The sequence below is a fragment of the Drosophila montana genome, unplaced genomic scaffold (genome assembly GCF_035044405.1).
Source record: "Drosophila montana isolate Dmon_TW-CO22-7 unplaced genomic scaffold, ASM3504440v1 contig_3733_1, whole genome shotgun sequence".
NCBI classification, from domain to species: domain Eukaryota; kingdom Metazoa; phylum Arthropoda; class Insecta; order Diptera; family Drosophilidae; genus Drosophila; species Drosophila montana.
In genome coordinates, this window is record NW_026998620.1 from 5,070,938 (window position 1) to 5,086,808 (window position 15,871).

A 15,871-nucleotide genomic window follows, 5' to 3' on the forward strand; every position below is an offset into this window, starting at 1 on the left:
CATGGAATGAAAAAAACATCATTTTTGTAATGCCCCATGCCTTCTCTTTCAGCACAAAGCTGTACATTTATTTTTTTAGTCTTGTCACACGCAAGCCTAATTTGGTTTTAAAAATTGTTTTCATAATTTTTAAATTTCCCAGTTCTGGGTTTTATGCGCACATTTTATATAGCGTACAAATTCTGCAAAACTTCATAACATAAGCAATAATTAAATTGTATATCAATAAAATGCGTTCGTGTAACTTTGTCCTTGATGTTATTGTGACAAAATTAAAGTTATCAGACCTGAATGTTGAAGATCCACAAAAACTTCAAGTTCAGGCCAAATTGAATATGATGAAAATATGTTTATCAGCAAGCCGCATCAATGTAACCGATTTCAAAACTGGCTCCGGCACTGATTTTGAGATAACACCAGAAGCCCTGCGCGACAATCTTGAAAAATTGGGAATGTCCATCTCAGTTAGCTATAACGGATTCGTTGTCGGCACAGGTCAGATAAGTTTTCCCAACTACATCACTGAAAGGATTGCAGTAGGTATGCCTGATTTGATACATTCAGACAGCTGCAAAATCAAACGGGATACTGAAGTTGTAGGCACAATTGAGGTGCTCTGCCGTCTTATAATTAAATGCGAATATGAACAGATGTAAGTACAGATTCTGATCTTAGCTCGAGTTTCAAGTTTAAGCAATTGATCATTTTTTTCAGGCCGTTGGAGAACAATGTAGACAAAAATATCAACCAGCAGGATATCATGTTTATTTTAAGCGAGTCCCAGCCATGCGCCATCCCTTGCGAGCCTTGCCAAGATACATTGGAAGACGAAGTAGGAGATGAGCGCCTGAAGTTGGATTTGCTACGATATCGCAGCTCGAATGCTAGCGGCCTTCGGGACTCAAAATCTCTCATACAGAATAACAATGGCAACGCTGTTCTTACACCACTTAAGGTGCGCGTCGTTTTACATCGCATTTTGCAAATAACATACGCTATTTATGATCACAGAAATTGGTGCAAGACTGTAAAGAGATTATTGACTCTATCATTCCGTTGCCACCATGCCATAAACCCGAGAAGCGGCGAACTTCCTCGAGTGAATTCTGTAATGCTCCACAGCCGGAAAATCCACCATGCTTTTCGTACTTGCCAACAGACCAACATGATAATTTCCGTAGTCCAAGGTTTCTTATCCAGCCTGTCGGTGATGGAAAGAACCCACATATCAAGCCCATACGCTTCTGTCCCGTTTGCCTCAACAATATGTCATGGCTACCAATGTTTGCCTCTTGCCCAAAGTGCGGAGTCAAGGCCATACCGGTCGTCAATGACCCTCCCAGTGAGAAGGAACTGACTGCAGAACAAATACTGATCGACTATCTGGGTAAGCCCCAAAATAAGAATGAAGATCCATGTGCGGATCCCGATGCCGAAGCATTCAAGGAAAAGTCACCTCAGGAGGTACAGACCAGATGTCGGTGCTCGTGCGAGAAAAAACTGTGTGCTCATTGCCGAATACGTAAACTGTGCGCCGATATCTTTAAGCCAGATGAGAGGCAAATACCCAAGATTCCCGATGGGGGAAACGATTATTGTGTGGAAGCCGATGACTCCCGCCCACATCTCGCTAAAGTGTTCTCCGATCTGCGCGATCTATACTATAGCAAAGACGCGATGCGAGGCTCGAAACTCGATGATAAATGTGAAGACAAACAGCACAAAATGCACACACACAACAAAGATTTATCCCTTAATCAAACAAAGAAAGCTAAAGTAACCAATCAAAGCAGTGCCCACAAAGAGCTTAATGATCACTCCCAGAGCCAAAGTCGGTTAACAGGACACAAGACCTGTGCGAATAAGCAACGCCTAGTCCCACGTCGCCACGGCTGGGCGTGGTCCTCAAGTCAAGAGGCACGCAACTATGGCTGGAAGCCCGGCGCAGTTCTCAAGCCCATTAAGAAGCTAATGAATTTCTTTTTGTATTACTCGCCAGACCACAATGCATACGAGACGTGCAGCGAACAACTGGAAGTCGAAAAAGAAATAGAACGTGAGTTGCCCATTCTTCACGTGTGCAAGAAGCAAGGCGAAATATTTATTACCCTGCGCGCGGTTAACAATAAGCATATTGAGATGAAGCCCATTGTATTTAAGGTAGTTAAAAGCGATCTCGCTGTGGCTCTAAGCCAGATCAAGAGAAAGTTAAAAGCGAAAGGTTTCCCCAAATGCACCTGCCACAAGACGGTTATGATGTGCGTCTGTCGCGACAACATTGAAAAGAAACATCTTGAGGGTGCACTGCAAAAGGAGTGCAAGCGTCGCGGCATAGAAAACTGCGTAGATCATCTGGTCCTGACAGACACCAGTGACAGCGAAATGGACTATGATTTTAATGTGACACCGCCGACGGGCATGGCGAAGCCTCGGACGATACCAAAGCCACTGACCGCCAACAATGCCACCCAGTGCAGCAAAAAAAATCGAAGCGTACTCCCAAGTTATCCATACAAACACATCCCCTACTGGCGCGGCTATGATTGTGCTGCCGGTGATCGTTACACGAGCACAGCCTTCGCCGCTCCAGGAGAGGAAGTGTTTGAGGATGGTGTCTTTGGATATAGGGGTGGTGGTGCGCATGGGGCACCAGCTACTCCGGGCGGTAAACCTAAAAATAAGGATATTTGGGGGACCGGCTATGGAGGGCCTATGCGCGGTGGCGGGCGACCAGATCCTGTTGGCAAATTAGTAAGTCAAGTGCGCGGAAAATCATTTCCCGGTGCTAAAAAGGACCCTAGTGCCAAAGCAGTTGTCAGCAAGGCAATTCCCGTAAGAATGACTAAGCGAGCTCAATTAAATGCCGAAAAAAACTCAAATCAATCAAATCAATCTCATCCCGGGAACAATCGTGAACAGGCAGGGTCCGATAAAAACATGACGTATTTAAAGAAACATGGCCTATTTACAGGGTCAAAGACTAAGGGAAAATATGCATCTAATGTTGGTCCCGACGGACTAACCGATATGCAACGTAGACGTCGCGCTCTGCTGCAAATGCCCCCAGACCCCATTGAGTTTGTGACGCGGCTAGGAAAGGGCTTTGATCCGTATACTGCCCAATGCAATAATCAATTCCATGGGCAATATCACAATCTATCTACCCAACAAAGCTGTGCTTATTATTGCTAAGTCGGCTGTCAAAAAAATGCTATTTGTATGATCTCATAAATTTTTAGAATATATGTTAATGTCACATAATTAGTTTTATTTTATTATTGCTTAGAAAGACCAAGTTGCGAGTGTAATACTCTGAGCAACGATCTTGAAAACTATGAAAGCTACAGACTGAAAATTTGAAATGTGTACACAGAGTGAGTTTATCAGTCATTGTTAGTAATTAATTTATTAATCATCAGAAGCATGGAAATTAATTTTAAAAAACATTCAAAAAGACTACAAAAAAGATATATCTGGTTAGTTTCTAAAACAGGCTTGTTAAATTAAAAAATCAAAAATAGTGATTAGAAACCTGAAATATATTGTTATAGCATTTAATTAATAAGTTAAAATTTTTTATTTGAAAGTTCTTGGAATGACATGCAATTGTCAATTGTCTTGTTGCAAGCCAACTTTTCCAAATTTAGTCACAACAACAACGAACTGACAGAATTGTTTCTTAAAAGCTCTTATTCGACTATTGAGTCCTCTTCCAAAAGCAAATTAGAGACTTAATATTTTTGCAAATACTTCTCTTCAAAAATTAATGCTGCAAGAAGTACTTCTAACCAAGAACATCTTTTAATCGAGCACTCCCGACTAGTGTACTCTTGTTACTTTTGATATGCAATTACATAAATAAGAAACAGCTTCGATAGAATATTTTAATATTCTCTGGGTGAATTTGACTAACCAAGGGTCAAGCCATAACATAGGATTACGGATCTGAAAAAACCTGTTCAGGAAGTTAAACTTCCCTAAGCCAATGAACAATAGAAAACCAGAATGGATATTAACTTTTTATAATTGTGTCCATCACAGTAGTTTATGTATTAGTGTTCATTACAATAACTATATTTTCTTTTCATTCAATTTACTTTACAAATACTATATACAACACAAAATTGTGCTGTAAACTTGTTTTCATCAATTTCGAAATCATTAAATTGCAATGAAGTCCAACCAAATAGAGAAATGTACCTTTGTTCTTGACACCATTGTGACAAAGTTTGAATCACCAAACGTACAAATTAAAGACCCCAAAAAATTGCAAGTAACTTTAACATTTAGTGGTATAACAGTAGGCCTAACCGCAAGCCGCATCAATGTTACCGAATTTAAAGTCGGTTCTAGCACTGAGTTTCAGGAGCAGCCGGCAAGCCTGCGCAAGAACCTAGCAAAGTGTGGCATACCCATTTTGGTCACGTACAATAATCGAGCTCTGGGTACCGGTCAGATCATTTTGCCCCCGACCATCACTGATAGCATTGTAGACCAGATGGTTGATCTGATGATCTCGGACAAATGTCAACTTACAGAAAATGGTGAAGTTGTAGGCACCGTTGAGGTGCTCTGCCGTTTAATCATTAAGTGCGAAAATAAGCCAAAGTAAGTTAAGTTTTATGTATGACTGGCGTCAGTCGTAACTCAAGACTGAACTTTCATCATATTTCAGGACAGGAGAGATTGAATGTGTTCCGAATATGGCTAAATGCATCAACCTGCAAGACATAATGTTTCTTCTGAGCGAGTCCCAGCGATGCCCAAGCCCTTGCGATCCTTGTCTGGATGCACTAGAGCCAGAGGAGGGCGATGAACGCCTAAAATTGGATTTTAAACGCTATGAAAGCGTCCCTGTTGGTTCCCCTAAGCCCATTGAAACTTTCACACATGACCCAACAGGCCATTCTATCTGTAGAGAACTAAAGGTGAGTGCCGAACGGGCGTTTTCTCTAAAGCTTTCTGCAGCTCTCTCTCTCTCTCTGTCGTTAACAGAAAATGTCCCTAGAGTATGGAGAAATTATTGACTCGGTTCTAAAGCGCACTGGCCAATTGAAGCCTTTCATGGACCCTGACCAGGGCAGTGATAGTCCGTCAAGCGTTTCGCACTTGCAAGCGATTCCAAAGGTGCCAGCCGGGGAAATCAATTCTGAGACGTTGACCCAAACCAATCCGATACGTTTCTGCCCTGTCTGCCTGAAGAATATGTCATGGTTGCCCAAATTCGCCGCATGTCCGAATTGCAGCGTCAAACCTATGCCGGTCGTAAATGTTCAGAAGGAGCCGATGCCAACAGCGGAAGAAGTACTAATTGAATATATGGGCAAGCCCCCGGAAACTATTGAAGATTACTGTAAGAGTTTCCCTACAAAACATGCTAAGGAAAATTCTAGTGAAAATAGTGAAGTGTGCGGGTGCACCTGTAAGTTCGGAAAACTCTGTGCCCACTGCCGAGTGCGCGTAATGTGCGCGGATTTCTTTAAATCTGAAAAAAAAGAGGAATCTGCGCCCGTGACTCAAGCGAGTGAGGAAGATCCAGCCGGCGATTATTGTTTATCGCTTCTCCAACCAGATATGTCTCGCCCTTTTCTGGCACGTGTGTTCTCTGAGTTACGCGATTTGCACAACATTGAGAACACCAAGCGGCCGTCGGACCTTGAAAGGGAATGTAATCAACAGTCGGCACGCAAGAAAACCCGACATACACTCAGTCTGTCTCGTAAAAATGAGAAAAGAGAAACCGCAATTAGAGAGCGTAGAGAAGTGACAAGACGTTACATTACTACCCAGAATTCAAACAAGCCGAAGCGCAAGCCTCCAAATACAGGCCACAATACCTGTGCTAATGGGCCGTGCCTAGTTTCGCGTCGTCACGGCTGGAATTGGGCCAACAGCCAGGAGGCACGGAAGTTTGGCTGGCGGCCCGGAACGGTATCAAGGCCTATTAAAAGGCTTATGAAATTTTTCTTGCATAATTCGGAAGAGCAAAATGTATGCAAGGAAGTAGAAGAAAAAGAAATCAAGAAGGAAAGAGACCTTCCCATTCTGAACATGTGCAAAAGGAATGGTGAAATCTTCATAACCCTGAGAGCGATCAATAATAATAACGCTAGGATGGAACCCATTGTGTTTAAGGTGGTCAAAAGCGAACTTGCTAAGATTCTAAGCGAGATAAAGAAGAACCTCAAGGACAAGGGATTTCGCAAGTGCACCTGCCACAGGACCTTATTGTTGTGTACCTGTCGAAACTACATGGAAAGAGAGGAGCTTAAGAACGCACTAGAACAGGAATGTCACAGCCGTGGCATAGAAACTTGCGTAAGTGATCTGGTGCTCACAGACACGAGTGAAAGCGACGTGGACTTTGATTTTAATGTAACACCGCCGGTGGGCGTGGCAAAGCCTCCTTTACCAAAGGCCCGCACCGTCGAGCGTAGCACACAGACGGCCAAGCCCGACTTAAAAGTGCAACCAAAGTATCCAAAGCACCAGAGCTTCTATTGGCGAGCCTATAACTGTGCTGCAGGCGATCGCTATACGAGCACGGCATTCGGAGCTCCTGGTGAAGTTGTTTTCGAGGATGGCGCCTTTAATTGTAAAGGTGGCGGGCCACACGGCGTGTCTGCTTGTCCAGGAGGAAGACCGAAAACCGCAGCTATTTGGGGTGATAAACCTGGTGGACCCATGCGCGGACCTATTCGACAACAAGGAAATCCAGCGAAGATGCCATTTGGGCATTGTAAAGATAAGTCTGTAAGTGGTAGTAAACCCATTCCGGTGAGGATGCCTAAGCGTTTATTGAAAGCTGCCTTAGAGGCTGCTGAAGCGGAGAAAAATGCCGAGAAGCTGAAAGCAGAAATGAAAAAGAGAGGTCCCGATATGATGAAATATATGATGGCACACGGCGAAATTGCTAGGCCATGGAATCCTAACGATCCCGATGCGAGCAAAGGTCCTAAGATTAAGCCTAGCGCCATGGTCGGCGCGGATGGCCTCACCAGCGCCCAACGCAAGCGTATCGCACTCCTCCAAATGCCCATGCCCCCAATCGACACCATCACCCGGCTTGGTAAGGGTTATCCTGCTGACTGCTGTTATTCTCATGCGGCCCAATGCTATAACCCATGTGGGGCACAGTGCTACGACTCATGTGCTTACTATTGCTAAGAGCAGATCGCGTACTTTCGAGCATGTGCTATTTGCATACATGGAACAAAATCTACAGATGACTTTTTTTTAATTCTAGAACCATCATTGGGGTTGTGCATTAATCGATTCACTGAAGCACATCAGATGCGTGTGCTAAAGTAAGCTCTGAAAAATTTTACGAGCTAGTACGAAGAATATTATCCAGATGATTCCAGAGTTTTTAAAAAGTTTAGATGTAAGGTGCGCTGCTCAGAACGATTCTCTTAATAAATAATAAGTATTTGTGTTATAAGCATTTCATTGTGCACTTAATATTTATCTATCAGTCACATTTGATACCATTATAGAGCTCTAAGTCATTCAACAAATAAGTGGACAAATTACTTTATTGATGCTGCCCGAGTCGCAGGCTTTCAGGGTGAACTTCTTGAGCTTTTTGAGCAATTATCAAAGCTAAAGGAAATAACAGATTTTGAAATTTAATCGAAAGTCATTCTTAATAAATAATAAGTATTTGTGTTATAAGCATTTCATTGTGCACTTAATATTTATCTATCAGTCACATTTGATACCATTATAGAGCTCTAAGTCATTCAACAAATAAGTGGACAAATTACTTTATTGATGCTGCCCGAGTCGCAGGCTTTCAGGGTGAACTTCTTGAGCTTCTTGAGCAATTATCAAAGCTAAAGGAAATAACAGATTTTGTCATTCTATGTACTCTTTCTATTCTTCTATTCATTCTATCTATTTCTATTCTTTCTATTCATTCTATGTATTCAGTCATTCTATGTACATCATAGTCTCATATGGCTACGAAAGTGGAAAAGAGGAAATTCATCATTGCTTTGAGCGGTACCATGCTTTATGTCACGAATACCTGAGACTAACTCTAGACAAGACACTCTTGTTTCAGAAACTGAGTTGCTTAACAGCTCAAAAAATGTGGTCCCTATGGTTATAACGCTTTTCATCTAGATTGTGTCTATCGTATAAAGTTCTGTTATTTAAATGAATATATTATTTATTTATACCGATCGGTTATACATAATTGCATTTTGAGGGGCCTAGCTTAAAATCATCTTGCAAACTGTTGTTATACATTCACCGCTTATTAAAATAAAATTGAATTTTTTGTCGAGACTTTCCGCTTAAAAGACCGGGATCTATTTACATAAAACTGACATTCCTGATCGATCGTTAACGTAAAGTCCAAACAATTAAAGCAAGAATGCTTAAAATACTACATATAAAAATGTTGGCCCGGCAAAAGACGGATAATACCGTCTAGCCTTAGATAACATATATAGTCAATAAGATCTTGTTGTTGCTGTATATACCCTATCTCCACTGGAAATGCAGCAACAGCGCAACAGCAATAGCCTTAAAGGATATATAGTATAGGGACAATCGGTGAACCACTTAATTTTTTTTTTGTCAGATTGCTTAATCGTATGCTTGTTATCACAAGTATATTTTCTAGCTTGAAAATTGTAAAAAAAAACAAGGGTAAGTTCACGGACGGACTGCAAAACGAATAGTTTTTTTTTATTACCGTAGGCAGACGTGCAAAATCTCAGCATAAGATTTTAAACGAGAACACTAAAACTAATATGCACCGTTCTGGAATCTTTATTAAAAATGTTTTCCATCATAGTTGCTTTTGTTTTGATATACTACAGGGATCTGAAAATTATTTAGTGTTTTAAGTGCAATGATTTAATGTACATTACTCCCAAAATTCCTTTAATAAAAATTGACAATCAGTTTTAAATTTCCGTGCTTTGTTTTTTCTAATTTTTTTTACAATTAGGGCAAAAGTCCAAATAAAGTGCCTACATTTTTATATTAACGGTTAACTCAAAGGCAAGCGGTAACAACAAACCACTTTCCATTGAAATGGCAGCCTGTAATTTTGTATTTGATATTGTCGTGACTCGTTTTGAGTCAATATATGTTGAAGATCCCAAGCAACTTAAAATAGAGGTCAAATTTAATAAAAAATCGATCCCTATAACGCCGAGCCGGATTAATGTAGCAGATTTCAAGCCCGGCTCAAGTAATGAGTTCAATAAATTCCCAGAAAAACTGCGCCAGACCCTAGAGGAATGTGGAATGCCCATTACAGTGCAGTACCTCGGTTGTCTTCTCGGGACCGCCCAAATAAGTTTCCCCCAAACTTTTATTGATAGCATAGTCGCGGGCATGCCCGATTTGGTACATGTCGACACCTGCCAATTCGGTCGGGAGGCTAAAGTTACTGGCTCTCTTGATGTGCTTATACGTCTGATTATCAAATGCGATGATAAGGCAGAGTAAGTAAAAATTTCCGAGCATCTGACCGTTGCTCAGCTCAGTCTATTTTCAGACCGAAAGAGAGCGATTGTCGTCGCAATGTGGACAGAAGCATCAAACCGCAAGATATTTTGTTCATAATGAGCGAGTCCCAACGTTGTCCTTCCCCTTGCGATCCTTGTTTAGATGCATGGCAGTCAGAAGAGGGCGATGAGGTCCTTAACCTAGACAAGGGCCGCTATCGCAGCTTGGAAATTGTTGCCCGTAAGCATGACGAAATATTTAAACATAACCCAGTAAACGACTCTGTATGCAGGGAGATGAAGGTTGGCTTAAAAGGTTTTTCTCGCTAAATTTCCAACTCATTGGCTTTGTTTCTATTTAACAGAAAATAACACAGGAGTATGAGCAAGCTATAGACTCGATTGTCGAACGCACTGGCAAGTCTAGTTCACTGAAGCCGCCCTGCCGTACAGCTGACGCACTGAGACGTCCATGCGATCCACCCTGTCACAAATCAAGCTATCCAACTATCCAAAAACCTCCCAGTCTACCAAATTTTCCCATCAATTCGCACTTCCCACCAACACAGCACGTTGGGCGTGATTTTCTCAGCCCTAAGCTTGCAACCATGCCAATGAGTGAAGGAAATGACTCGCAGAATAAGAATAAGAATATACGATTCTGTCCGGTTTGCCTGAACAATATGTCATGGCTACCAATATTTGCCGCCTGTCCCAAGTGTGGAGTCAAACCCACGCCGGTCATTGAGGAAGATTACAACCAAAAGGAACTGACCGCAGACAATATAATGATCGATTGTCTGGGTAAGCCCCCGGCGGCCAATGACGATATCTGTAAGGATCCTTGTGATAAGCTCGCTGTAGAAAAGGCTGAAATGGCCCAAGGTCGATGTCGATGCACTTGCAAAACCGACAAACTCTGCGCCTACTGTCGAGTAATTAAACTAATTCCAGGCGTTTTCCAGCCAGGTTTAAGTAGGAAAACGGAGGACAATACAGAAGAGTCGGAAGGCAGCGTGGACTTTTGTGTGATTAAGGTTAAGTCTGAGGAGTCTCGCCCATTTCTAGCACGTGTTTTTTCCGAACTACGTGAACTATACGATATGAAGGTGCGAAGACCTGATAACTGCAAGGAGAACGGCCCAAAGCCTGAATCCAAGGTGAAAAAAGCCACTCCAGCTCGTAAGAAATCCCCTTACCCGAGTCTTCCGAAAAAAGCCTTTAACGAGATCGTCGTTCAAAAACGTCTCGCCAGTGGAGCACACAAGAGTTGCGTAAAGCGGGTGGGACCTGTCTCTCGTCGACACGGCTGGGCTTGGGCCTCAAGCCAAGAGGCACGCAAGTATGGCTGGCGACCTGGCGCAGTTCTCAGGCCCATGAAGAGGGTCATGAATTACTTTTTGAATTACTCGCCCGAAAATAATGCATATAATACGTGCAGGAAACAGTTGGAAGCTAAAAAGGAAAAGGTGCGTCAGCTTCCAATTCTCAACCTGTCAAAAAAAAAAGGCGTAATATATATTACCCTGCGAGCGGTTAACAATAAGAACGTAGAGATGAAGCCAATTGTATTTAAGGTAGTTAAAAGTGATCTCGCTGTGGCTTTAAGTGAGATCAAGAGAAAGTTGAAAGCGAAAGGTTTCCCCAAATGCACCTGCCACAAAACTGTTATGATGTGCGTCTGTCGCGACAACGTGGAAAAGAAACATCTCGAGAACGCAATACAAAAAGAGTGCAAAGGACGCGGCATGGAAAATTGCGTAGATCATCTGGTTCTCACGGACACCAGTGACAGCGAAATGGAGTTCGATTTCGATGTGCCGTCGCCGGCAGGTGTACCAACGCATCCACCTCCGCCAAAGCCATGCACCGTCACCAGAAATACGCAGACAGTTGCGAAGGATCGAAATGTTCCGCCCACATATCCACTCAAATATACCCCTTACTGGCGTTCCTATGACTGTGCTGCGGGAGATCGCTATGCGGGTACGGCATTCGGCAGTCTCGGTGAAAATGTGTTTGAGGATGGCCTATTTGGCTATAGGGGCGGTGGTCTGCATGGTGTGCCTGCTACTTATGGTGCCAGACCGAAAAGCAAGACTATTTGGGGCGCAAAGCCCGGTGGACCTATGATCGGTGGTGGAAGAACTGTGCCAATGGGCAGTCCGGGTGGAAAGTCATTTCCCGGTGCCATAAAGAAACAAGCAGCAGGCAAAAGTGCTCCCATTCCTGTGAGAATGCCCAAGCGCTATTATAAAGCTATAGAAGAGGCGGCGAAAGAAGCAGCCAAACAGAAGGAGGAGGAAAAAAGGAAAAAGGTCCCCGACATGATGCAATATATGATGAAACGCGGTGTTATTCCCACCCCATGGAATCCTAATGCCAATGCGTAGCAGCAGATAGTATATGTTATTACTAATTTTATATTTATTTTTTTTTACTGTTTATTCATCAAACTACCATTTGATTTTATAATTTTGACAATAAAAATTTTTAGATTTCAGTCACTCTTTCGTGCTTGAGTTGAATGTATTTAACAGATCTGTTGTACAAATTTAAGTGTTAAATATACAAATTTGTTGTTTGGCTAACTTTTGGATACAATAGAAAAAATTTAAAAAAAAAATAATGCAATCAGAATCGATAAAATTAAATGTCAAACATGACTCGTGTAACTATATGTTTGATGTTATTGTGACTCAATTTAAGACAAATAAGGTTAAAATTCAAAATCCCGCCCAGTTGCAGGTGGATGTCAACTTTAACAACAAAGCGTTGCGTATAACAACAAGTCGTATTAAAGTAACCGAATTCAAACCCGGTTCGGCTCTTGAGTTCAAAGACTCTCCAAGCAAGCTACAGAAGTTCATCTCGCAATGTGGAATGCCAGTGTCAGTTATATACAATGGCAGAGTTATCGGTGCCGGTAAAGTACAATTCCCGGCAGAGTTCACTGACCGCATAGAGGAAGGCATGAATGAACTGATGCATGCGGATACCTGCCAATTTGAGCGGGACGGTGTAGTTGTCGGCACCCTTGAGATACTCTGCCGCCTGTATACCAAATGCGACGAAAAAACAAAGTAAGTTAGGCTGCGAAGGAATGCAAGCAAGCATCATCATTTATTCTTTCAGGCAGCAGGAAGAGAAATGTCAGCTGTACAAGGACAAAAGCATCAATCCGCAGGATATTATGTTTGTAATGGGGGAAAACCAACACTGTCCCACTGAAAGCGATCTTTGTCCAGATGTCATGTACCCAGACGAGGGCGATGATCGCCTGAAGTTGGACTTGATGCGGTATCGCAGCTCTAATGGTAACGCACGTCGGCCAACTGAAACGTTCATGCATAACCCAGTAGCGACTAACGCCACAGGTGGGATGAAGGTAACTATTAATCTAGTGAATTCTTAAAGCCTTGCTTCTTAGGTGTCGCTTCTATTTGCAGAAAATGGCACGGGACTGTGAACAAATTATTGACTCAATTGTCTGCCGCACTGCCCAGCCTCAGCAAATCATTGGCGGAATTGACTCAATAGTGGATTCTCCACCAACCTTACCCAGAATTCCCTGCTTTTCACAATTTTCCGCGCCGCAGGTCAACAATAATGAATTGTGCAGCCCAAAGGTGATACCAGTGCCAATCAGTGAATTGGAAAAGCCATCCATCAAACCCATACGCTTCTGCCCCGTCTGCCTGACCAATATGTCGTGGCTGCCCAAGTTTGCCGCATGTCCCAATTGCGGTGTGAAGCCTATGCCAGTCATCGAAGAAAGCCATAAGGAAAAAAAACTGACAGCCGATCAAATAGTGACCGATTTACTGGGTAAGCCGCTACTGGAAAACGTTGAAGATTACTGTGCGAAGCTCTGCTCTGCACCCGCTGCGAAAAATACTGAGGAAGATCAACAGCTCGGATGTCGGTGCACTTGCAGGAACGGAAAAATCTGTGCGCACTGCCGAATACGTAAAATTTGCTCAGATATATTTCAGGGCGATGAAGGCCAGCCTGTGTGTCCTGAGGTACGGCCAAAATCCTCTGAGGACATTTGCTTGGAAGATAATGACTTAGAAAAGTGCCGTCCACACCTGGCGCGTGTATTCTCTGAGCTTCGCGAATTGTACAACATCAAAGAAACCAAGCTTTTACCTGGGGTCAGCAAAGAATGCGGTCAATATTCGTCGCCAAATAAAACACCACAACAAACGGATGTGAAACAACAAACTAAATCAAAAGCGTATTCACCGAAAATAAGCCGCGAAGGTGCTAAGAACAACACTGGAAAATCAAGGCAAACAAACGTCGAGCAAAAGCCAACATCCTGCAAAGTAGGACACAAGTCCTGTCTAAGTCAACAGGGTGCCGTACCTCCCAACCACGGTTGGGCCTGGCCTTCCAGCAAGCTAACGCGCAAGTACGGCTGGCAACCGGGCTTCGTTCGCAAGTCCATCAAAAAGATTATGAGGTTTTTCTTGCAATACTTACCAGAGAAAAAAGCATTTGACACATGTGCGAGTGTGGAAAAGGCAGACAAGGAACATCAGCTGCCCATTCTTCACGTGCGCAAGAAGCAAGGCGAAATCTATATTACGCTGCGAGCGGTCAACAACAAGAATGTCGAGATGAAGCCCATTGTATTTAGGGTAGTTAAAAGCGATCTCGCTGTGGCTCTAAGCCAAATCAAGAGAAAGTTGAAAGCGAAAGGTTTCCCCAAATGCAACTGCCACAAGACGGTTATGATGTGCACCTGTCGCAACTACTACGACAAGAAACTTCTCGAGCATGCTCTGCAAAAAGAATGCAAACGTCGCGGCATGGTGAACTGTGTGAACGAACTAGTCCTGACAGACACCAGTGACAGCGAAATGGAGTATGATTTTGATGTGTCACCGCCGGCGGGCTCTGCAAAGCCTCGTCCGGTGCCAAAGCCACTCACCATTAGCCATAGCACCCAGTGCACCGCAATGGATAGAATTGTGCTCCCAAGGTATCCAATCAAATACAGCCCCTACTGGCGCGCCTATGATTGTGCTGCCGGTGATCGTTACACGGGCACAGCCTTCGGCGCTCCAGGAGAGGAAGTGTTTGAGGATGGTGTCTTTGGGAGAAAGGGTGGCGTGCCAAGAAGGCACCAAGAAGGTGCCAAGAAGGGCACCCGTGGACGCGGTGAAAAAATGCTTAAAGAGTCTGCCAGAGCCAAAGAGGACGCTATAAATAAAGATTCGACACCGCAGAAAATGGGTATCGACATGATGAAGTATGTTCAGCAGCACGGCGCCTTTTCTAAGAAACGAACTGTTGTTGGCCCGGACGGACTTACCGATGCACAACGTAGGCGTCGTGCTCTGCAGCAAATCCCCCCAGTCCCTATCGAATTCGTGACTCGCCTCGGTAAAGGCTTTAATCCCTGTACTGCCGGATGCTGCAATTCGTATGGCACCCAGTGTCTCAATCCTTGTTATTACAATTGCTAAATAAATAATAGATCCGTGTATTTACAATTATTTTCAGAGTATCGCTTATTTTTTAGCCAAAAGGACTTGTTTGACCCTCTTCTGCACTTATCTTGGTTTATCTGATCTCTGTGCCCTTTTATATTCATCAACACTTGTTAGCTTACACGCGGCTTTTATTGAAACCCTATTGATCATAGCTAATAAACCTCAACTTGATGTAATTAATGAGTAAATAAAGAACATGGTTGGGATTCGATATCGGAATCGAAGAAAATTGTGTCTAGTCTAAAAGTCTAAAATTACTTGGATATGCGTATAATATACAAGAATAAGCATTATTCATTTAACTTATTTCTCAGAATTATAAAGCTTAAATTCTGTAATCTCCTAATCTATGAAGCATATCTATTCTTTATCAGTATCACCAATCGAGTCAATATAGCCATGTCTGACACTCTTGTTTTATGCAAGCGAGACTCAGTTTTAAATCTATCTTCAATGAACTTTGCCAAAACTTTGCGAATCGGACCACGAATGGCAAAAATTCTATTAGAAGAGGAAAAAAAACACAGCGGCTGCATAGTGTGCGGCTTTCGAGCTTGTGTGTGCGTTTGTGTATGTGTGTATAAAAGAAAGATCGAATGCATGTTATTGCAGCTCGGAGCTGCGTACAAAGTATCTCCAAGGCGGTCTAGTCTAAAGCATTCTTGGTTGTATATAATAAAAACAGACGATAATACAATTTAACGCACTTTTTAGAAGGAAGTGTAGGAAGTGTAGCCATGTCTGCTTCTATGCTAACTAGTCCTTAACTTTTGAATATGAAGTTAGGAAACTTTCCATAGATCCACATTTTGTGTGTAGGTCGGATCTGATCCACTATATTATGTATCTGCCATAGGAACGATCGATGAAAATTGAAAATTTCCATTTATTTTATTTTCC

General features: G+C 42.8%; 4 protein-coding genes across 5 annotated transcripts; all 4 read left to right on the forward strand.

Annotated features, from left to right (window-relative positions):
• Positions 1-2: 2 nt before the first annotated feature.
• Positions 3-3,261, forward strand: LOC135436344 (uncharacterized). The gene is made up of 3 exons (XM_064693920.1): positions 3-652; positions 715-955; positions 1,012-3,261. The coding sequence occupies exons 1-3, from the start codon at positions 231-233 to the stop codon at positions 3,190-3,192; spliced, it is 2,844 nt and encodes a 947-aa protein (XP_064549990.1). The 5' UTR covers positions 3-230; the 3' UTR covers positions 3,193-3,261.
• Positions 3,262-4,159: 898 nt separating this feature from the next.
• On the forward strand, positions 4,160-7,236 carry LOC135436678 (uncharacterized). The gene is made up of 3 exons (XM_064694362.1): positions 4,160-4,608; positions 4,676-4,928; positions 4,996-7,236. Exons 1-3 carry the CDS (start codon positions 4,172-4,174, stop codon positions 7,165-7,167), a joined length of 2,862 nt encoding a protein of 953 aa, XP_064550432.1. The 5' UTR covers positions 4,160-4,171; the 3' UTR covers positions 7,168-7,236.
• A 1,619-nt stretch (positions 7,237-8,855) lies between these two features.
• On the forward strand, positions 8,856-11,970 carry LOC135436354 (uncharacterized). Its single transcript, XM_064693930.1, has 3 exons — positions 8,856-9,464; positions 9,518-9,770; positions 9,833-11,970. The coding sequence occupies exons 1-3, from the start codon at positions 9,049-9,051 to the stop codon at positions 11,858-11,860; spliced, it is 2,697 nt and encodes an 898-aa protein (XP_064550000.1). The 5' UTR covers positions 8,856-9,048; the 3' UTR covers positions 11,861-11,970.
• A 26-nt stretch (positions 11,971-11,996) lies between these two features.
• Positions 11,997-14,974, forward strand: LOC135436352 (uncharacterized). 2 transcript variants are annotated; one of them, XM_064693928.1, is made up of 3 exons: positions 11,997-12,550; positions 12,603-12,855; positions 12,917-14,974. In XM_064693928.1, the coding sequence occupies exons 1-3, from the start codon at positions 12,096-12,098 to the stop codon at positions 14,942-14,944; spliced, it is 2,736 nt and encodes a 911-aa protein (XP_064549998.1). In that variant the 5' UTR covers positions 11,997-12,095; the 3' UTR covers positions 14,945-14,974. The 2 variants fall into 2 exon arrangements, with proteins under 2 accessions (XP_064549998.1, XP_064549999.1); XM_064693929.1 differs by lacking the exon at positions 11,997-12,550 and having other exon boundaries at positions 12,715-12,855; positions 12,898-14,974.
• Positions 14,975-15,871: the final 897 nt, after the last annotated feature.